Below are 23,875 nucleotides of genomic sequence, written 5' to 3' on the forward strand. Positions count from 1 at the left end.
GTAGATATGTGGTTTCATACAGAATTTTCTATGTACTACAGTGTATGTAAATGCCCTTTCTTTGGTTTTTAAATTCAGAATAGTAATTTAAAAAATAATAATGGGGGGGAGCGGAGCAATGGGGTTAAGTGACTTGACCAGGGTCACACAGCTAGTAAGTGTCAAGTGTCTGAGGCTGGATTTGAACTCAGGTCCTCTTGAATCTAGAGCCAGTGTTTATCCACTGTGCCACCTAGCTGCCCCTAAAAAAAATAATCCTTGATTTAGAGTATACCCATGGACAAGAATGTGGGAAGAGATAAGCAAGTGTTTAAGATTAAGATTTTCTTGTGTAGATTATTTTAATATTTTTGGTTTTATTCCATTTGTTTCACTGGGCAAGTGTAAAATTTGTATATAGCCAAATAAACGTGTATATGTGTGTGTGTGTGTTTGTCCAGCAGTGGTATAAAGGATGAATTGACTGAGATGGGAAGATCTGTTAAGAAAATAGTAAATTACTCTAAATGGTATGGAGGAGTCTGTTCTAGGGTGATAGATGTGCCAGAGATGTGCAAAGAGAGAATCTATAGAACTTGGTAACTAATGGGACATGAATAGCTTCATTCATCATCTTTATTCATAGTTACCATCAGGACTTCTCTTTTCCTCCTTATCTTCATACTAATCAGTCACCAGTCACATAGGAGAAAACTATCCTTTAGGCACTCCTCCTCTTCTTTTTACCCCAATCCTTTTCAGCCTTACCCCACTCCAACCCTGCCCATCTTCCACTGTGCCCTCTGGAATTCCTATTTAAGTATGAACCACCTCCCCTTCATCCCATACCCCCTTTTCTCAAATTACTTCTTTCAACCAGCCCTCTCTGATAACTGGCTCCCCATGCTGCATCCTTGGCTATACCTCTCTAGCATTGGCTATACCTTCTCTCACACCCCTCCCCAACCCTCAACTCCAAATCCCCTGCTTGCTTCTGGAGGGAGTCTGTCCAAGTCAACCAGCCTTTAATTTAAAAAATTTTTTTTACTGGTATTTGACTTGGGGATAAATGCTGGGAATGCAAATACTAGGAGAAAGTTGTGCCCGCCCCCCCCCCCCCCCCCCCCCGCCCCGCCCCAGCTTACATTCTAATTGTAGAAAACTTTCAAAATAGCGTGAGAGGGTAGGTATGTGGAAGGAAATGCTGAGAGTCTATAGTGTAGCTTCTTTTGAGGAAAGAAAACTTGGGTACCCTGAACACTATCCTTGTTCTGGGAGGAATTGACCAATCCAGGTAGCATAAACTTTGAGTGCAGAGGACAGCATAGCAGAAAAAGTCAGGCATGGAGGCTGGAAAGCAATGAAGACATAACATACATGAGTCAGAATACGCTTTGCTCCCCACTGTCATTTCCAGACTTTCTCTTTACCTCCATCAATCCTGCCCACTCAGTCGAGATTTTTCATCTAGTCCAAATCATGAAGACTGTAGGATTCTAACCCCCAGATCATTCTCACTTCTTTACCAAGAAGTTTAGCATCGAGCTCATCGTTTTGCTTACCTCCCCACCTTCTTCCTTTATACTAGTCATGTAGATGTTCCCCCAATTTCTCTAACCTCTTTAATGACCTATACCTTCACTTCACAGACACATGTAGGGATGGTCACAAACTAGACTTCATCATTACTCACAAGTTTTCCACTTCCCTGAACAGAAAGTCTGCTTATATATATATATATTTTTTTTTAATAAAGTATTTTTTCCTGTTACATGTAAAGATAGTTCTCAACTTTTGTTTACACAAGCTTTCCAATTTCAGATTTTTCTCCCTTCCCTCCTCCCTCCCCTAGACAGCAGGTAATCTGGTGTGTGTGTGTGTGTGTGTATAAAACATTAAACATATTTCTGCATTAATCATGTTATAAGAGAAAAATTAGAGCAATGAGGAAAAACCTCAAAATAGAAAAACAACAGCACCAAAACCAAAAGAAATAGTATGGTTCATTCAGCATCTATACTCCACAGTTCTGGGGGCAGCTAGGTAGCACAGTGGATAAAGCACCGGCCTTGGATTCAGGAGGACCTGAGTTCAAAAACGGCCTCAGATACTTGACACTTACTAGCTGTGTGACCCTGGGCAAGTCACTCAACCTTCATTGCCCCGCAAAAATTAATTAATTAATTAATTAATTAATTAATTAATTAATTAATTAATTAATATACTCCACAGTTCTTTTTTTTTTTTCCCCTGGATTTGGAGATCCTCTTCTATCATGAGTCCCCTGGAACTCTTCTGTACCATTGCATTGGTGAGAAGAATGTAGTCCATCACAGTAGATCAACACACAATCCTGAACAGAAAGTCTGATCTTTCTACATCTGATATTGAAGAAAAAATATTAAGACTGTACTCTGCATTTTAGTCACAAGTCTGACAATTTAATTTAACATTACTCTGATATCTAAGCCATAAGCATTGCTAGCTTAGTGAGAGATGTCCAAAACAGCCTTGCACTTCCTTCCTTCATGTCCTAAGACATATCCCTACCTCAAAACAATTAGACATAACATTATAGGAATTTTGGGGAAAAAAATATGAAAATACAATTTTGGGTTAATATTTCAGAATAGTTAAATAATGATGGTCATTTCCATTCTTTGATCATTCTCTTCAAGAATTTAAAAGGGACTCTGTGAAACATTATCAAAGATCTCTTCTGACATTGAAAATAATAGTAGCTAGCATTTACATGGAATTTTTAAGGTCTGCAAAACTCTTTACAAATATTATCTCACTTTATTCTTACAGTGGTCCTGAGGGGTAGATGTTTTTATTCCCATTTTACAGATGAGGAAACTGGGGCAGATAGCGATAAGTGACTTGCCCTGGGTCCAACAGCTAGTAAGGATCTGATGCCAAATTGGGACTCAGACACTTCCTGACTCCATGTCTAGCGCACTAGCCACTGAACCCTTTCTGCCTCTTTCAGAATCTCTTCTGAGTATTGGAATATTTTGAGTATTTCCTTTGAAGACAATTGGGGTGCTTTCTTTGGTGAAGTCAAGTCTACAAACATTTATTAAGTGCTTTCTATGACCTTGGGCAAGTCACTTAACTTTGCCTCAGTAAAAGAGCTGAAAAAGGAAATGGCAAACCACTCCAGTATCTTTGCCAAGAAAACCCCAAATGGGGTCACAAAGAATTGGACAGGAACATCCGACTAAACAACAAAATATACTAAGTGCTGGGGATACAAGGAAATGCAGAAAACATTGCCTGCTCCCAAGGAAATGAGTCTAGATGGGGCAGCTAGGTGACGCAGTGGATAAAGCACTGGCCTTGGATTCAGGAGGACCTGAATTCAAATCTAGTCTCAGACACTTGACATTTACTAGCTGTGTGACCCTGGGCAAGTCACTTGACCCTCCTTGCCCTGCAAGAAAAAAAAGAAAAGAAAGAAATCAGTTTAGAGAGACTACATGCAAACAACTGTGAATAGACAAGGTATCTGTTGGATAAATCATAGATAATCATAAAAGGAATGCATTAGCATTAAGGGGGATTGGTAAAGGCATCTTGGAGGAGGTAGAACTTTAGCTGAAACTTGAAGAACGCCTAGAGGCAGAGAAGAGAAGGGAGAGAATTCCCGGGATGAGGGCAGCCTTCCCCTAAGGAGAAAACTGCCTTTAGCCCTGGTTGAATTTACAACCCTATCTATGCTTGGGAAGTAAAAGCTAAGGTCCTAACTTGTTGGAGGTATTCTTTGTTTTCTTTTTTTCTTTTTTTGCTGGGCAATGAGGGTTAAGTGACTTGCCCAGGGTCACACAGCTAGTAAGTGTCAAGTGTCTGAGGCCGCATTTGAACTCAGGTACTCCAGAATCCTGGGCCAGTGCTTTATCCACTGTGCCACCTAGCTGCCCCTCATTGTTTTCTTAAAAAATTGTTTCCACACTGAATATAACCTCCTATCATTCCACCTTTCCGTATACTTTACCCCCTTTAAACCTATTTTTCACCTTTGTGGAGCTCTCCAGTCCCTCACCTCTCACCACTTTCTCAGAACATCACCCTTTCTCTGACTTCACTTTCTTCCCCTTCTAATCTCAGTTGAGTATTTAGTTATTTCCATTTTTTAACACTGCCTTCTGCTCTCAAATCACTTGCTTCCTTGTCCTGTCATTATTCATATCTTGCTAAACCTCAGCCATGGATTACTCCCACCATCTGCCTCCACTCCTATTCACCAGCTGATAAATGTAGTTGGAGAAAATTTTACAACCTTGTTGACTGGATCCATTACATATTCATGTTAACCACCTTCTACTATGCCTCACTGCGCTAGTAAGACTTTTCTGGCGTCATCCAATCTGTATACATATGTACTTGATACTGTCTTCTCTGGTCTTTTTCAGCAGAATGTTTCCTCCATCATCTTCTCTCAAATATCTAACCTCTCAGTACCTATTTCTCTACTGTCTTTGAACTTACCCAGATAGATCTCCCTCATCCTTAAAAAACAACAACAAAAAACAACCCACCTTTACTAGACGTTATCCCCTCAATCTATCATCTTCTTTCCTTTCTTAGCCAAACTCCTTAAAAAGCTGTCTGTACTACTTGCCTCCACTTCCTTCTCCTATCACTTTTCAGTCTTTTGCAATTAAGCTACCAGCCTGGTCACTCAGCTGAAGCGGCTCGCTCTAAAATTACCTACTCTCTCTTCTTAATTTTCAAATTTGTTGGCCTTTTTCTTAGTCCTTATCTGCTTCTCTGTAGCCTTACCACTGTTGATCATTATCTCTGACTGGATAATCTCTCTTCTTGAGGTTTTTGGGACAGTGGAGAGACAGTGATGTCACCTGCATCTCCTACTTCTCTGTCCATTCTTCCTCAGTCTCCTTTGCTGACTCCTCATTCCTAGAGGCTCTCTGTTCTTTTCTCTCTACATCAGTTCTTATGGGTTTCGTTTTCATCTTACTGAAAATGACGCCCAGATTTCTATATCCAGCCCCAAGATCTCTCTTGAACTTCAGTCCCACATCAGTCATTGCCTATTGGACATTTCAAACTGAACTGCCCAAAGATATCTCAAGCTCAACCTGTCCAAAAGGGAATTCATTATCATCCTTCCTTCCTCTCTTCCTAAAATCCCTGTTTTTGTTTAAGGCACTACAAGCTTTCTTCATTATCCTCAACTCCTCACTCTTCCTCAGCCCATACTTCCTCACCCACTGCCAAACATTGCTGTTTCCCAATGCACAACATCTCTTATATCTTCTAACTTCTCACATAGATTATTTTAACATACCACTCATTGGTCTCCCTACTCTCTCTTTCCCAATTCCAATCCATCCTATACTTTGCAGCCAGAGTAGTTTTCCTTAGGGGTGAATCTGATCACATGCTTCCCCTATGCAACTCCTGTGGCTTCCTCCTGCTCCTTGACAAAATATTAACTCTTCTGTTTAGCTTTTAAGCCTTTTTGCAAACTGCCTCCAGCCTATCTTTTTTTTTTTTTTGACAGGACAATGAGGGTTAAGTTATTTGCCCAGGGTCACACAGCTAGTAAGTGTCAAGTGTCTGAGGTCGGATTTGAACTCAGGTCCTCCTGAATCCAGGGCCAGTGCTCTATCCACTGTGCCACCTAGCTGCCCCCTCCAGCCTATCTTTACAGTTTTAATAACATTACTCTTCCTCCTGCACTTTCCAGTTCAAACTCACTTTTCTGTACCTTGCACAAGACATTCACTCCATTGCCTATCTCCTTACCTTTGCACTGGCCATCTTGAATGCCTGAAATGCAGTCTCCTTACCTCTACTTCATAGAGTCTTTTTTTTGTTTTTGTTTTTGTTTTTGGTGAGGCAATTGGGGTTAAGTGACTTGCCCAGGATCACACAGCTAGTAAGTGTCAAGTGTCTGAGCTGGATTTGAACTCAGGTCCTCCTGAATCCAGGGCCGGTGCTTTATCCACTGTGCCACCTAGCTGCCCCCCATAGAGTCTTTATATTGCTTTAAGATGTAACTCAAGCACCATATTCTTTTTTGTTTTCATTTCTATATACAGTATGGTAACAGGGGAGGATTGTATAAGAAACTTCAAATTTCCATTATGCAGAGCTAACTTTTCTCTTAAAGCATATAATAAATTCACCATGAAACTTTGCTTGTTTGGGATTTCTTCTATTCTCTTCTCAACTTTGAATAGGGGGGTCCTATTCCTATCCTTCCTCTTTGTTCTACTCTCCACCCCTTAGAAGAAACAAACACAAAACCATTGTAACAAATGTACATAGTCAAGCAAAACTAATTCCCATGCTTGTCTTATCTAAAAATGTATGTCTAACTGTATGCTGAAGTCTATCATCTCTCTGGAGGTGGGGTAGCATCCTTCCCTATCAGTTAAGTATTTTAAAGTTTCTGCTTTTTACAAAGTTGTTATTTCATAAATGATTCTCCTACTTTTGCTCATTTTACTCTGTATCAGTTCATAACTGATAGCAAAAATTCTCAGGTTTCTCTAAAACCATCTCTTTTGTAATTTTTGACAATACAATAATATTCCATTATATTCATATATCAGTTAGTTCAGTCATTCCCCAACCAATGGCCACTCCTGTAGTTTCCAATTCTTTTCAAGCCTTGTACAGTAAGCCTTTCCTGAGCCTTCCTCAACTGCCAGTGGCCTAACTCCCAAACTCTCTTAATTACTTTATATGCATTTGTATGTATCCACTTTAGGTTTGTGCTGTATATATTCATATATGAACTTGAATTCCTTGTGAGTAGGGATTATTTCTTTACTTCACTTGTATCCCCAGCACCTGGGAAAATACCTTGTACATAGTTGGGCAAATATTTGTTTGAACAATTGAGAAGGAAGAGTCAGAAAGGATCCTACAGAGGATTGGGACATGGGAGGCTGAGTAAATGCTGGTGCTCCTCCCAGGGATAATTGAATTAGAAAAAGCAGATTGGAAATGTTAACCTGAAAATTAATTAAACAATCAATATAGGAAAAATATGGTTTTTAATTGGGGCAGAGAAGCTATAACTCAGGGTATTGCAAAGCAAGATTGCTAGGAATACCCAAAGATGGGGAACTGAGAACTGGGTTTATATGGGGTAACAGAACAAAGGGAACTATGAGAGACTGCCCTTTGAGTGAAGTATAGAAACTACTTAACTACTTAATGTAAATTAACCTTTCCTTTTTTTCTTGTTTTGTTTTGGTTTTTGAGAGGCAATGAGGGTTAAGTGACTTGCCCAGGGTCACACTGCTAGTAAGTGTTAAGTGTCTGAGGCTGGATTTGAACTCAGGACGTCCTGAATCCAGTGCCGGTGCTTTATCCACTTCACCACCTAGCTGCCCTCAACAAAAAGGAACTTTAAGACTGTCCTTGAGTTAAGTATAGAAGCTACTTAACTCTCTTGGATAAAGCACAGGCTTTATATATATATATATATATATATATATAAAACACCTATATCAGATTACCTGCTGTCTAGGGGAGGGGGGGAGGGAGAAAAATTTGAAATTGGAAATCTTATATAAACAAATGTTGAAAACTATCTCTACATGTAACTGGAAAATAATAAAATACTTTTATTAAATAATAAAAAAGAAAAAAAAAGAAGCTTTAGTAGCCAAGGAATAGGTATGCCTACGCATAGAGAGGGAAGAAGAAAATGGGTAAGGATCCTGAACACTTGTCCTCAGTCTCTTTGATGTGGGGAGTGGGTTTAATTGATCAAATTGATAGTGAGATGTCCCAAAGAGTTACAAGATTCAGTGACTCAGTTTCCCAAGTTTTATTATCAGACTGTGTTGACTACAGGGAGAGACCAAGGAGAAAAAGTGTCTTGAATTGGGAGAGGAAAATGATTATATTTATAGTAAGAAAAAATTGATTATCTCCTCATTACCTTTATTGGGGGGGGGCAATGAGGGTTAAGTGACTTCCCCACGGTCACACAGCTAGTAAGTGCTAAGTGTCTGAGGTCGGATTTGAACTCGGGTCCTCCTGAATCCGGAGCCTGTGCTTTATCCACTGCACCACCTAGCTGCCCCTCCTCATTATCTTAATCTCCTCCTTTTGGGAGGTTCATGGAAGGGCTTATCCTAATTTGGATTTCCTGAGGTCCTAAGACAACCTCCAAGGCCGGTACCTTTTTCCCCGGAGGTGTGTTTTGGGGGTTTACAAGTCATAATAAGGTGGTGAACCTAAGGACATGTTTGACCTTCTCTGTGCATTTTCCAAAAGACATACTTAAACTTGTCAGACCCAGAGGGTCTCTGTGTTTATTTCATCTCTTTACTTAAGATCTGGTTTCTAGGTGTCCTGTCATTTAGGAATATTAATGGCTATTAATGGTCCCTAGTTACTGTCTCTGTTGATGGTGAGGGTTGATAGGGACAAACCCTCTTGGTTACTGTAAGAACACAAATCTTGTTTCTCTGTTAACCCTTTTAGGTACTATTGATAGGTTATCTGTTAACCCCTTTTAGCCTCCTCCATCATCCTTAGTACAGTATCTGCTCCAAATATGGTGACTTAGGAATGTGGTTGTGGCTTTAAAGAGAGAAGAAAAAGTTTGAAACAATCACTCTGGGGAATGAAATATGGATTCATTAAGGAAGTTAGAGAGTAACCTGGAGGTTCCATCAAGCTTGGATAGGAAGAGGGCCAATATAATCAGTATTATTGTTCTATCTATTATTTATCTTATTCCCCCATGTGAAATGAACATCATCAAAATACTACCAGCCTATTTCACAGGGTTGTTGTGAATATCAAATATGTTGAAAAAGGTAGGAAACCTTTTTTAAATTTTAGGTTAAAAGTCTCAACTTGACTTTTTTTTTTTTGGTGAGGCAACTGGGGTTAAGTGACTTGCCTAGGGTCACACAGCTAGTACATATCAAGTGTCTGAGGCTGGATTTGAACTCAGGTCTTCCTGACTCCAGGGCCAGTGCTCTATCCACTGTGCCACCTAGCTGCCCCTCAACTTGACTTTAATAATAATAGCAACTAACATTTATATACCTCGTACTAGGCACTGGGCTCTTGCAAGATGAGTTATTGAATAAAACATAGGAATTGTTACTGCCAGTCTGGTTCTGAAAATATTCCTCTATCAAAGAATTACTAGCACACATGATCCAATCAAAATTTAAGTAACAGTTCAGCATGCAGAGGTATTGCGAGAGAAGTCTTCAACTCCTGGGGAGGAACAGATTTAAGGCATGTTCCTTAATCAGTCAGCACATAGAGAGAAGTCTTTTCCCCTTTTCCCCTCTCTTCCTAACTACCTCTTTTCTTTTTTTCAGGAGTCCCGACCTCTGCATGTTGTATTAGGAAATGAAGCCTGTGACTTGGACTCTATGGTGTCTGCTCTTGCCCTGGCCTTCTACCTGGAAAATGTGAGTGCCTGGGTCAGGGTTGCTTGCATCACTCCAGAGTGGTAGTCTTCCTAATTTAGCTTTCCACTCACCCTAGGAACTTTGATTCCATTCTTACAGGCTTCTGCATACTAATAATTGTCTTTTCCCTCTAAGTACTTAGACTTCAGAGTTATCATTTAATTGATTTTCACATCCCCACTATATAGAAGGAGGGTATTTTCAAAGATATAGAGTAACAAGCACAATAAATGTCTGTGACTTAAAATTCACATTTGACTAGTGTCATAGATAGTAACAAAGTAAGATCCTAACATGAGGTTATGTCACTCTGCTTTGCACTTGCTGTGAGCTCTCTCTCTCTCTTTCTATATATATATATATATATGTATATATATATATATAGATAGATAGATAAAGAGAGAGACAGATAGACTTTTAGAAACAGAGCTAGAGAAAGAGCATTGTAGCCAAGAGATGGGCCATCTTTCCCTTCTCCCATCTATTCTTCCTTAACATACCATATTTCTTTTTACCTTCCTACCTAGACATCTGAGTCCAAGACAGCCTTTGTGCCAGTTTTAAATATCCCACGTTCTGAGCTACCCCTGAGAGGTGATAATGTCTTTCTGCTCTCGGAACTTAACATCCCAGAGTCCTCATTGATTTTCCGAGATGAAATTGACCTTCATGCTTTGCACCAGGCTGGACAACTTACTCTTACTCTTGTTGACCATCACATCCTTCCAAGGTAAGTGTAGCAAATTTTTTTTTTTTTTTGGTGAGGCAATTGGGGTTAAGTGACTTGCCCAGGGTCACACAGCTAGTAAGTGTTAAGTGTCTGAGGCCGGATTTGAACTCAGGTACTCCTGACTCCAGGGCCGGTGCTCTATCCACTGCGCCACCTAGCTGCCCAGTGTTGCAATTTTTAATTATCAGTATTTATCAAGTGCCCCTCCTATGTGCAGAGCATACTGGAAGACACATTATCTTTATTATTATTGTTGTTGTTATTTTTTTTTTAATTTTAAATAATACGTTATTTTTTTCTAATTATATGTAAAGATAGTTTTCAACATTCATTTTTTTTTTTTTTTTTTTTTTTTTTTTAGTGAGGCAGTTGGGGTTAAGTGACTTGCCCAGGGTCACACAGCTAGTAAGTATTAAGTGTCTGAGGCCGGATTTGAACTCAGGTACCCTGAATCCAGGGCCGGTGCTCTATCCACTGCGCCACCTAGCTGCCCCTCAACATTCATTTTTTAATAAGATTTTGAGTTTCAAATTTTTTTCTCCCTCCCTTCCATTCCCTTCTCCCCAAGATGGCAAGCAGTCTGATATAGGTTTACATGTGCAATCAGACACATAATCTTTCACAAGAGGTTCCCAGTTTGATTGTTGAAGATGGGTGACACACTTTAAGTAGTTTCATGGATAATCTAAAATAGTTAATGATGGGGGCAGCTAGATGGCTCAGTGGATAACGCACTGGCCCTGGATTCAGGAGGACCTGAGTTCAAATTTGGCCTCAGACACTTGACACTTACTAGCTGTGTGACCCTGGGCAAGTCACTTAACCCCCATTGCCCCAACCAAAAAGAAAAGGTTAATGATCCATACATTTTCCCCCTTGGTTTTTGTATATTAATTATAGGGGTACTTAATATTACTGTTGTGATAGCCAGTGTACAATGTCCTTGTAGCTCTGCTTTTGAAAAGAGATCAGAAAATTCCTATATAAAGGAATGTGACTTCTTGGTTACCTCTGAGTAAAATCTTACAGTAGATTCTGTAAATACATTAGTAGTGTTTGTTTTTACTTTTACTTTTTTTTTTACTTTTTAAAACTTTTTACTATAATGATCCTGTCCCCATTTTTCTACTGGAAAATTTGTCATAATATATAAATATATCTTCATAATTATGTTTGGCTCAAACTAACATTACAATAAGTTTTACATTTCCGGAGGACACACTTTAAACTGGTAGCTAGATTTTGGAGGGAGACATCCCAGAAAGCGTGCTGAGTGGCAGGGGGAAAGCAGTTGGGAAAGAAATACTTCAGACAGTATAGAAGATATATAATCCACCAGTTACCAAAAGAATTATACAAGTGATTATTGGATTGTTGATTTGGAGAAGGGCTAAGTGTCCTGGATAGCATAGGAGTTCTATAAAGACTTCCTCAATGTCCCATAGATTAGTAGGGGATGGTTGGAGTTTTCTTCTATAGCCCTATCTTTTTCTTTTCCTCACAGCAGTGACGCAGATCTAGAGAAGGCTGTAATAGGGGTGTTGGACCACCGGCCCCTGGAGCAACAACGCCCCCCTCCCTGCAGTGTAACAGCAGAGCTGGTGGGGTCCTGTGCCACTCTGGTGGCTGAGAGAATCCTCCAGGGGAAGCCAGAAATCTTGGACTGGCAGACTGCAGCACTTCTGCATGGTGAGGGGAGTGTGGGAAGTGTGGGGAACTATGGGGGAGGGAATGACTGGATCTTCTTCAAGACATTTCAGTACACACCAAAGGGCTTTTCCCCCCTTTGCTCACTGGAGCTAGCCTATAATACAGTTGGGTATTTGTCTGAAAGCTTATAGGGTAATTTTCATTTTGGACATTTTGGGGAAGACAGAAGGAAACAGTGGCAGTAGTAGCCTGCACCTTTGTAAGCTGTTTAGTAGTCCAGCATCACTGGGTTTTGCCTGTTTTGCTTTGACAAATCTCATCTCTCCTTGCCTGTGATAAAAGCTTTCCAAGCTGCCTTTATTTCCACTTCCACCTCAAGGTCCTTTTTCCCCTTCTAAGTTTCAGGGATTTTGTTTATTTTTAAATTTTTTTTGGTGAGGCAGTTGGGGTTAAGTGACTTGCCCAGGGTCACACAGCTAGTGTCAAGTGTCTGAGGCCGGATTTGAACTCAGGTCCTCTTGAATCCAGGGCCAGTGCTCGATATATCCACTGCACCACCTAGCTGCCCCCAATTTCAGGGATTTTGAAAAGCAGTCTTCATTCTCAGTTGATAAGTACAGGTAGAGGGGCAGCTAGGTGGCACAGTGGATAGAGCACTGGCCCTGGATTCAGGAACATCTGAGTTCAAATTTGGCCTCAGACACTTGACACTAACTGTGTGACCCTGGGCAAGTCACTTAACTCCAGTTGTCTCACCAAAAAAAAAAAAAGTACAGGCAGAAATAAAGTTGACACAGTATTTCTGAGGCCTTATTTTCCAGTGAATTTACTCTACTCTTTCCAATGCTATATCTTCAGTTAGTCTGAAAGAAGTTTTTGGGGTAGTATGTGAGGGCAGAATTCAGGTATCATGGGGCGGCTAGGTGGCGCAGTGGATAAAGCACCAGCCCTGGATTCAGGAGTACCTGAGTTCAAATCTGGCTTCAGACACTTGACACTTACTAGCTGTGTGACCCTGGGCAAGTCACTTAACCCCCTTTCCCCCGCAAAATAAATAAATTAATGAATAAATAAATAAATAATGAATAAATTAAAAAAAAAAGTCGATCCATTCCCTCTAAAAAAAGGGGGGGGCAGCTAGGTGGCACAGTGGATAAAGCACTGGCCCTGGATTCAGGAGGACCTAAGTTCAAATCCACCCTCAGACACTTGACACTTACTAGCTCTGTGACCTTGGGCAAGTCACTTAACCCCCATTGCCCCACAAAAAATTAAAAAAAAAAAAAGAATTCAGGTATCATTCTTCTTTCCCACAGGGACCATAATCTTGGATTGTGTCAACATGGCTCCTGAGGCTGGCAAGGTCACCCCAAAGGATTCCAAGTATGTAGCACAGCTCGAAGCCCAATTTCCAGACCTACCTAGTAGGAGCAACATCTTTGAGTCCCTGCAGAAGGCAAAATTTGATGTATCAGGTATGAAACATTAAGCCAATTTTCATTCTTAGCACAGTAGGTGAGCAAACCTATGGGAAACTCTTGTTCTTCCTTTGTTCTTGGACACTAGCCGTGGTTTGGGGCATTTGGAAAGTATGAGAGCTAGATTAGGCTATAAATATAGGGTAAACATAAGCCAAAAATAATCAGGATTTGAGACTGATTATTTAGTTAGTCTATAAGGAATATTTGTCCAACAGCTAGGTGTCTTCTTGGTACCGGTGGTAACAGAGCATCTTGGCTTGTGTGGGTTGGAGAGTCTCTCTTTTTTTTTTTTTTAATTTTTGCAGGGCAATGAGGGTTAAGTGACTTGCCCAGGGTCACACAGCTAGTTAAGTGTCAAGTGTCTGAGGCTGGATTTGAACTCAGGTACTCCTGAATCCAAGGCCAGTGCTTTATCCACTGCGCCACCTAGCTGCCCTGGAGAGTCTCTTTTAAGAGACATGTTCCCTTTGCTCAGAAGCTCCCTGTCTAGTCAGGGAAACAGAACATACATTTTAAAGCAAGTAAATCTTGTATTAATTGAATTCATAGGTACTGAGATAGAATACCAAGTGATGGAGGGCTTAGTCAGTATATGGGGAGAGAATAGAAGTGAATTTGGGTACCTGCCTCTAATCCAAGGGAAGGATAGGGTTAATATTTATGAGATATGAAATTCTGTGAGCCTAGTCATTTACTGGTATATCCCCATTCCTCAGACTTTTTTTTTTTAATCTTTGAGATCGTTTGTTTAGATTCTGCTCAAACTGCTGCAATCTGTATTTTTCTTTTTACAGTGTTAATGTTAGGGGGTCGCCAAATCTGTTTTGTCATTTTTTGGCTGTTTTTTTTTTCTTTATCTTGCCCATTCATTCCCATTGTACAGTTCCTTTATACCTTCTCAGTAGTCCCAGTCCTTTATCAAACTGAAGTTTCTTAGTCTCTGAGCCCTGTACTCTTCCTTTAGCTCCATTGTTCCATACCTTCACCCTTTGCCTATCCACTTTCCAGGGCTGACTACAGAACAGATGCTGAGAAAGGATCTGAAGACAATCTCTGGGGATGGTACCATGCTGGCCATTAGTGCAATATACGTGGATTTGGAGGTAAACGTCAGGTATAAGGGAGTTTACTCAGACTCCGTATGGAGGAAACAAACCAATGCTTCATGTAGCCTTCCCCTGAAACCTCAAATTACACTTGATGAATTATTTCATGATAGTGTTAGAGAATCATATAATGTTAACAGTAAAAGACCTTAGAAATCATTTAGCCTGTCTCATTTTACACGTGACAAAACTTGAGTTCTTAATTAGTCTATGACTCTAAATCAGTCAGCAATTTTGCTGCTTATGCCATTTCATGCCCATGGGTCACTAGTGGAAATATGTGTCACAGACTATTTACATTCACCATTTATCCTTCCTGTGCCCTTTGGATGTTCTGAAATTTTGATACTTCAGAAAGTATGGTGTTCTAAGATTAGCAACCACACTATGTCAGTGGAAGAAATTTCAGTTAAAAAATGATGGGGTTTTTTGCCAAGGAGCAGCTTAAACTCATATAAGGGACTTCAGTTTCTCCAGTGCAATCCAGCTGATTTGGAGGGGAGAGGAGAGGAGGTAAAAAGAAAGGTAGCAGGGCAGCTAGGTGGCACAGTGGATAAAGCACCCGCCCTGGATTCAGGAGGACCTGAGTTCAAATCTGGCCTCAGACACTTGACATTTACTAGCTGTGTGACCCTGGGCAAGTCACTTAACCCTCATTGTCCTGCCCAAAAAAACAGAGAGAGAGAGAGGTAGGTATCTTCCCTCTTGTCCCTAGGGTGTGGGAAGTAGGAAGTGGGAAGAGAAGTGGGTGCCTTACCAGCATACCCCCTTGTATCTCCTTACTGGTTTCCAGCCTGCTGTGGGAAGATTAGAAGCTCCTTTCCCACATACCTGTCTCCCAATGCTGAGGTGTGAAGAACACATACCATTCCATCGAGTTTCCAACTTGGTCCCCTGCCTTGGGGAAGTAGAATATTACTACCCCTTCTCCTCCATGTTCTTGCTCCCTCACTTAAACTGCCTACGGTTCTAAAAGGGAAGGGAAAGGAGGGGAAAGGAAACAGGCATTTACTTAAGCTCCTACCAAGTGTCATGTGCTGTGCCAAGTGCTTTACAAATATTATCTCATGTTATCCTCACAAGAGCACTGGGAGGAAACCGAGGCAAACGGGTTAAATGATTCGCCTAGTGTCTAAGGCAGTATTTGAACGTGAGTCTTCCTGACTCCAGACCCAGCATATCCGCTGTGCCACCTGAATGACTCCATCCTTAGTATATAATATTATTAATATCTATTGTTATATAATATTATTCATGTTATCATTTTCTCTGAGATGAACACATTTCTACCTCCTCACATCTTCCACATCCCAGTGATTCTGACCTCCTGGAGGTCATCATTCAAACCCAATTCCTTATTCCCATTCCCTCAGTACAACCCTGTTCCCACTATGTTCCCCTGTAAAGCTGCCCACCCCTTCCACTGTGCCCTCTAGAACGCCTGCCACGTAAGCAGTCAACCGTTCATCTTAAACCTTTTCCTTAGACCTGACTCCCTCCTCACAGCAGCCTCTCTGGTCACCCTTTCCAGCCCTGGCTGAAGTTTTATTCATTCTGCCTCAATTTGCAAGGCCCCCTCTCCCCCCCACTATCACTCTGAAATCTCTTCCTCTTTTGAGATTCACTTAATCCAATTCTGTCATCCAATCAAAATCTTGATAATTGTTGTCTGTCTACCTCCAGGTCCCTCTCCTTCAGTCCTTTATACCAGGGCACTTCAACATACATGTTGATCTGCTCTCAAACACCCCCTCCTCTCAGTTCCTTAACCAACTGGTTTCCCATGATATATTTCTCCACTTCATCTCAGCTGCCCATAAAGATGGTCATCTCCTTAATCTTACCATCACTCACAAATGCACTGACTCTGTTCATGAACTCTGAAATTCCCTTATCTGATGACAATCTCTTGACCTTCCAACTGTCCCTCTGCCTTCTATTACCAAATTCTTTTCTTTCTTCACACTGTGACCTTCAATCCCTTGACCCCTTGGTTTTCTCCCAGACCATTGCCCCTGCACTAGCCATGCTCTCCTCCTTTTTGATCCCTTGGTGAACCAGTTCAACTCTACACTATCTTCTTCTCTTGAGTTCTTTTTCCCCTTATCATATTGCCAATTGAGCTTTGCTAAACCTTGAATCATTCCCACTGTTTACTGCCTTTGAGCCCCCATGTGTGCTGCTGAATGAAGGTGGAGAGAACCATGCAACTGCTTTGGTTGGGTCCACCATACATGTGCTATATAGTCCCAACTGTGCCCTCACTGCTGCTTGGCAATCCTTCCATGCTTTCCTAATTGACTGACTCACTTGCCTACTCTCCACAGTGGCTCTTCCATAACTTTTCTTTCTTTTTTGCGTGGCAATGAGGGTTAAGTGACTTGCCCAGGGTCACACAGCTAGTAAGTGTCAAGTATCTGAGGTCAGATTCGAAGTCAGGTACTCCTGAATCTAGGGCAGGTGCTTTATGCACTGCACCTCCTAGCTGCCCCGCTTCCATAACTTTTCATTCTTCCTCAAACCTCCTGTGGCTCCCCTTCCCCATCTTCTCAGCTGAGAACCTTTCTTCATATTTTACTGAAAAAATGGAATCCATTCACTGAGAGTTTCTGCTTCTCATCTTGTATCACTCAGGTGCCTTCTGCCACTATCTCCTCCTTCATCCCTGTCTCACACGAGAGCAATGGGGCAGCTAGGTTGTGAAATGGATAGAGCACTGGGCCTGGAGTCAGGAAGAATTGAGTTCCAATCTAGCCTCAGACATTTACTAACCGTGTGACCCTGGGCAAGTCACTTAACCCATGTGTGCTTCAGTTTCCTCAAATGTAAAGTAGAAATAATAATAATAGCACCTACCTCCTAAGGTGTTGGAAAGATCAGATGAGATAATATTTGTAAAGTTGTATCTAACTCTTCCTGACCCCATTTGGAGTTTTCTTGGTAAAAGTACTAGACTGATTTACTATTTCCTTCTCCAGTTCACTTTATAGATGAGGAACTGAGGCAAACAAGGTTTGCCCAGGGTTACACAACTAGTAAGTGTCTGAAGCCACATTTGAACTCAGGAAGAGAAGTCTTCCTGACTCCAGGCCCAGCACTCTATCTACTACGCCACCTACTGTCCTGTTTAACACACTACCTGGCACATAGCAAGTTCTATATAAATGTTAGCTGCTATTATTATTATTATTGTTATTATTATTCAATTCCATGAAGAGTTGGTGCATCCCCTTGCCAAGAAAACCTCCTCTCTGTGTCCAAATAATCCCATTCTGTCCCCTCTCCTCCAGCAGATTCCCTCTTCTATCATCCCCGCTCTCTCACTTATCTTCAGCCTCTCCTTGTCTACTGGCTGGCTTCCCTAATGCTGACAAACATGCCCTTGTCTCTTCATCCTTAAATAATCCTCACTTGATCCTACCATTCCCTCTGATGTCCCCCAACTCTCCTGCTTTTTTGTGTCCAAACTCCTTGAGAAGACTTACCTGTGTGATAAGTGCCTCTATTTCCTCTGCTCTTGCTCTCTTCTTAACTCTGTTCAGTAGGGCTTCCCACCTCATCAGCCAACTGAAACTGCTTTCTCCAAAGTTACCAGTGATCTCAGCTGCCAGATCCAAGAACCTCATTCTCCTTGATCTCTCTCTGCAGCCTTTGACCCTGTTGATTATTCTTCTCTCCTGGTTCTCCTGCCTATCCGACTGTTCCTTCTCAGTCTCCTTTGCTGAATCTTCATCCATGTCATGTCTGCTGGTTGTGGTCGTTCCACAGGGCTCTTTCCTGAGTCCTCTTCTCTCCTCCTTCTGTCCTAATTAACTTGGTGATCTCATCAGCTCTTATGGACTCATTTTAATCTCTAAACTAATGATTCTCACAATCTACCTCTCCCGCCCCAATCTCTCTGCTGACCTCCAATCTTAAATTTCCAGCTGCCTTTCAGACATCTCACACTGGATGTTTGTAGACATCTGAAAATCAAATATGTCCAAAGCAGAACTCGTTATCTTTCCCCATAAACCCTTCTCCCTTCCCTGTTACTGTGGAGGACAACACTATCATTTCAGTCCCTCAGGCTCACAACCTAGGAGAGATCCTGGACTCTTCACTATCTTTCACAACCTTTATCCAAGCTGTTGCCAAGGTCTGTTTCACCTCTAAAGTGATTTTCCTAAAGCATGGGTTTGACCATGTTAACCACTCCCACCTCCTCCCCCCAACTCAATAAACTCCAGTGGCTCCCTGTTACCTCTAAGATCAAAAGCAAAATGTTCAGTTTCATATTCAGAGCCCTTTATAGCCTAGCCTATTACTTCTTACACCTTATTCCCTGTCGGGAATTCTTCAGTTCAGTGACACTGGTCTCCTGTTCCATGACAGACACTGGTCTGTTGCATGAACAAGATTCTCCATCTCTCACCTCTAGACTCTTCCCCTGATTGTCCTCCATGCCTGGAATGCCCTCCCTTTTCAATCTCCCCTTCTGACTTTTTGGCTTCCTTTAAGTCTCATCTAAAATCTCACCTTCCACAGGAAGCCTTTCCCAACCCCTCTTAAATCTAGTGTCTTCTTTCTTCTTTCTCTTATTTCCCATTTATCCTGTATATAGCTTGTTTGTACATATTTATTTGTTTGTTCATTGTTGTCTCTTCCATTAGATTGTGAGCTCCTTGAGGGCAGGGAAAGACTTAAAGGGAAATTATTCCAATAAGCAGGAAAAATGAGAATTCCAACTTAGATTTTTTTTTTTAAAGAGATGGGTAGAAAAGGGAAAGTGTAAATAATAGAGGGTATAAAAGTATGCATAGTGCTATAAAAAACTGTCTAGAGCAAAAATGGTCAGGATGAACTGAGGGTGAGAAAAGCTAAGGATAACAAGAGTTAAGCAAAGTTGGGTTTTTGAGGGGGAGTTATGTTTTTGCTATATTGAAGGGGAAAAGTATTAAAGAAGGACTGGGGCTGCTTCTTGAATAGACTAATGATAATTTATTGCCAAGAAGGCAGAGCAGCTCAATTCCTGTTTTGTATCTTCCAAAGAGAGTGACATTTAGATAGGAAAGGACAGAGCAAAAATACCTTACAGGGAATTGTTATCCAAGATAATTAATTAGGTAGTAAAAGATCATCTTGCTTCTCTGGATGAATTCAAGACAACTGGCTTAGTTGAACTACATTCTTGAGTACTGAAAGAAATGGCAAGTGTTATTGCCAATCCATTGTCAATGATAATTAAAAGATCATGGAGAATAGGAACGGTATCACAGGAGTGGAGAAGGGTGACTGTCCTATTTTCCAAGAAAGAGAAGTAAAGTCTGCAAACTATGGGCCAGTAATTGATTCCTAGGAAAATGCTAGAATATAAAGGTGATGATTAAAATGTAAAGTTAGTGAATATCTTTTAAAAAAAAAGGATAGCTTCATCAAGAGTAGATTATTACAGAAATATCTATAACAGCTCTTTTTATAGTAGCAAAAAACTGGAAACTGAAAGACTTAAGAATTCTGTTTGTTGCGATGACAAATGTGATTCCATAGGACCAAAGGGATTAGATCTGTGGTGGGCCATGTGCTATCATTTTAATCACTGATTTAGACAAAGGCATAGACAACAACTCATTAGCTATTTCTCCCAGGCCAATAAGAAAGGAGCCTCACAGCCTCTTTTCCACAAATGAATCAGGTTTTATTAATGGGAATGAAATAAACAGCAAAGGTGGAATTAATAAAATCAAAGACAAAGGAATAGGGAAAAAGAAATACGGATAATCCTCCTAACTTTAATCTATACAGTCTCCAAACTCACTTCCAGTTCAGCTAATTCAAAAGAGCAGGGCTCATATGTTAACTCACCACCTGGGGTCCATAGCTTCAATGGAAAAACAGCTTTGCAGCCAGGGCCCGCAGGACAAAACTGCTAAGAAAGAACCTCTTTCTCGTCCCCTGCTGCAGCTCACACCACCAGAAAGAAAGTCACTTCAGAAGAGCCTGAGCTCCCCTCAGTGAGCATTTACTCTTCCTCTCCCAAAAGGGGAGGTCCTTCGAAACTGCCTGTGGAGAGTGGTTTCTCCTGCTGACATCAGCAGCACACGTCACTCAGGGCAGGCCAGATTTGGCTCATCCCAATCAGTCGGCCAAATTCCAATAATCTTACCACAAGTACAAGATGGAGGAGATAGGGTTAGACAGCATTTGGAAAAGGATCTGGGGGTTTCATTATGTTACCAGCATGCTGTGAGCCAATAGTATGATAGAGCAGCCAAAACACTAAAGCTAAATGTGGCCTCAGGCTATCTTCCCGAGAGATGCAACTCTAAGCTTTTAGGGAAGAGATTGTTTTCGTTGTCGTCTTTATCTCACAACATCTAGCACTTTGTATGAGCTTATAGTTCCTAGTCATGAAAAGGGGATAGTCACACTACTCTCTGCCCTTAACAAACAACATCTGAAATATTGTGTCTAAGTCTGGAAATAAATTGGAGAATGTCTAGAGGAGCATAACCAAAATGATAAAAGGCCTTAAATCTATGCCATGTAAAGATTGGTTGAAGCATGGGAAACAGAAGTCTTAAGAGCACCATGATAGCTATCATCAGGTTTTTGAAAATGATGTCGTGTGCAAGAAACATCAGACTTACTCTTCTTTTCCCAGAGGGCCTAGGAACCATGAGGAGAAGCTGCAAGGATTTCAGTGTGATGTTCAGGGGAAACACCCCAGGAATCAAAGAGATTCAGAAGTGAAACAAGCTAATTTGGGAGGTGACCTGAGGGCCTTCATCTATAAGCCAAAGTCTAATGTTTCAGGGAAACCCTGGTTAAGCACAAAAGCCACAGCCATACTTTGGGAAGTCCCCAAGACTGAAGCTGGTATATATAAGCCCAGAACTCTGGGCCATAGGTTACATTTGAGATAAGACTGATAGGAGGATACTGAGTTGAAGAACCCCTTACATTGCAGGCAGGAAGTTTGAGTTAGACTTGGCGAGCCATAAAGAGCCTCTCAAGATATTTGAGCAGAAGAATGACAAGAGTGGCTGTATATGGTTGTTTTTTTTTTTGTTTTGGTTTGGTTTTTTTAGTGAGGCAATTGGGGTTAAGTGACTTGCCCAGGGTCACACAGCTAGTAAGTGTTAAGTGTCTGAGGTCAGATTTGAACCCAGGTCCTCCTGACTCCAGGGCCGGTGCTCTATCCACTGCGCCACCTAGCTGCCCCTGTATATGGTTGTTATAAGGGTTGTGTTTTTATTTTATTCTTTTAAATTGGAAGGGAAAGAAAACAAATGCTTGTTATTAGAAAAATACATTTTTAAAAGGAAAGATTGTTCTTCCAGGTCTATGAAGAACAGATTGGAATGGTGACAATATGAAGTGTAAGAGGTATGTTGTGATCCAGTTAGATAATGATCAGGGTCTGTCCTGTGGTGGGAGAAGTGAAAATAGAGGTGAAATAAATTTCAAGAGACGTGGTAGGAATGGAATTAAGAAGGCTAAATAATCAGATCAAGGTGTGAGGAGAGGGGAAAATCAAAAAGATAACCCCAAGGATGTGAACATGGAAGACTAAGTGAACTGGGGTGGCACTGACACAAATTATATACTTGGAAAAACTAATTTGGGGGAAATAGAGACCTGGTTGGGACGTGTTAGACCTACCTCCAGACCCAGGTGGAGGTGTCTGATTGGCAGTTGGAGCTCAAGAATGTGTTTTGGGCACCATCCACATGATAGCAGTTGTTGAAGCTGTAGGAGGTACTGACATGACAAGGTGAGGCACAAGAAAAGCACATAAAAGGAAAGGATTGAGACCTTTAAGAAAACTCACATTTTAAGGAGTTTATCGGTGAAGGGGAGAAGAAAGATGGGAGAGGAGCTAAGTGATTTAGATGAGTTAAGAGATATGGATTTTTTGGACTGGGGAGACCTGAGAGTGTTTGTAGGCAGATAGGAAGGTACCAGTTGTGAAGACGAGGTTGCAAATTCATGAGAGAGCGAGCAGGGAAAGACTGAGAGAGCCAGGTCCCAGAAGAAACAGGAATCAGATCAAGATGAAGTCTGACCTTGTCATTCCCTACTCAAAAATTTTCAGTGAGACTCTATGGCTTCTGGGATAAATATGAACTCCCTAGTCCAGCTTTTAAAGCCTTCTAAAGCTGGCCTCCTGCCTACCTTTCCATACTTCTTTTACATAACTCTCCTTCATTCAGTCCGAGTTCCAGCCTAACTGGCCTCCTAGCTATTCTCTGAGAAAAATATAGGAGGTTCAGGGGCAACTAGGTGGCGCAGTGCATAGAGCACCAGCCCTGGAGTCAGGAGTACCTGAGTTCAAATCCGGCCTCAGACACTTAACACTTACTAGCTGTGTGACCCTGGGCAAGTCACTTAACCCCAATTGCCTCACCAAAAAAAGAAAAGAAAAATATAGGAGGTTCAGGTCAAACTGATACAACTATGAGGTCCCATTACGTGCCAGGCACAGTGCTAAATATGGAGGATAGAAAGAAAAAAATGCAATCATCAGGATCTTTAAGGAGCTGGCTATACAGCATGGACATGAATAAGTATAGCAGAAGAAAAGTGAGGAGTGAGGCCATGCTGACAAATGAGGGGTTCTTAGGAATTCCTCTTTAAAGAATTACAGCCTCTTGCACACAAATCCAGTTAGAATAAAATAATAATTAATTTAGGTGCTAGGGAAAGGAAACCAAGAGAGAAATCCTTGGACTTCTTCTCATGGGGAGAAGGCATGGCACAGAGCATGGCTCTGAGGTACCAATCTCCTCAAGCAGGAGACAGGAACTGATGGGGGTGATCATCTGACTGTGGAAAGTTCCCTTCTTGGGGGAGGACCATCCACCACTGGTGGTGGCTGGGGGAGTTGGGTGAGGGGGTGGCTACGGATCTCTCAAGCCATCTCTCTCCCCCTCACACCACAAAGGCAGCAGCCATACCTAATCTTATCTCCCCGAGGGGTAGGGGAGACTGGAATGAAGGGTGGTGGTTCTGGGGCTAGCTCAGTCCACTTATCTCTTTAGGTGTGTCTGTCCTGTGGTTTAGTTTCTTAAGGAGAAGGTTCTTTGATGTACCCCAGAGAACTCCCCCCTTCCCCCAGAGAATTTCTGAGGTACGCTAGCTAGGCCCATAACAACATATTTCAGAAAGATGGTCAGGTTGTGGCAATTAAAACTATATGTGGTCGCCCTATTACTGTCCCAAGTTTTGGGAAAATTAGCTGGGGTTTATCATATATTTGTTACTGAGAAATTAGAGGCTACTGCACCAGTTTGGGCATTAAGCCAAAAGAGAAAAGTGGGTTGGGGGGCTCCCCTTGTACCCCAGGCCAAGAGGGAGATCAGCCCGCCAGCGCAAGCTCCCTGAGGGAAGCAAGAGAGGCAGCCCTTACACACTGTTTAAAGCTAATTGGCTAGCATCATTCAAATCTATTGGTTTGCTGAATTTGAGGGTGGTCCAGCTGATGTCAGAGCCCAGAGAACAGATCCTCAGGTGGGAACAAGG

The 23,875-nt window shown here is 41.5% G+C and overlaps 1 protein-coding gene across 1 annotated transcript in view; it reads left to right on the forward strand.

The window, feature by feature from the left end:
* PRUNE1 (prune exopolyphosphatase 1) overlaps positions 1 to 23,875 on the forward strand; it is a 53,213-nt gene that overhangs the window by 21,951 nt on the left and 7,387 nt on the right. Inside the window, exons 2-6 of the mRNA XM_043963700.1 lie at positions 9,312 to 9,404; positions 9,932 to 10,134; positions 11,639 to 11,823; positions 13,101 to 13,259; positions 14,274 to 14,368. Coding sequence (XP_043819635.1) covers positions 9,312 to 9,404; positions 9,932 to 10,134; positions 11,639 to 11,823; positions 13,101 to 13,259; positions 14,274 to 14,368 — 735 coding nt within the window. The remainder of the gene's footprint in view (positions 1 to 9,311; positions 9,405 to 9,931; positions 10,135 to 11,638; positions 11,824 to 13,100; positions 13,260 to 14,273; positions 14,369 to 23,875) is intronic.

This window comes from Dromiciops gliroides, chromosome 4 (assembly GCF_019393635.1).
Source record: "Dromiciops gliroides isolate mDroGli1 chromosome 4, mDroGli1.pri, whole genome shotgun sequence".
Lineage (NCBI taxonomy): Eukaryota > Metazoa > Chordata > Mammalia > Microbiotheria > Microbiotheriidae > Dromiciops > Dromiciops gliroides.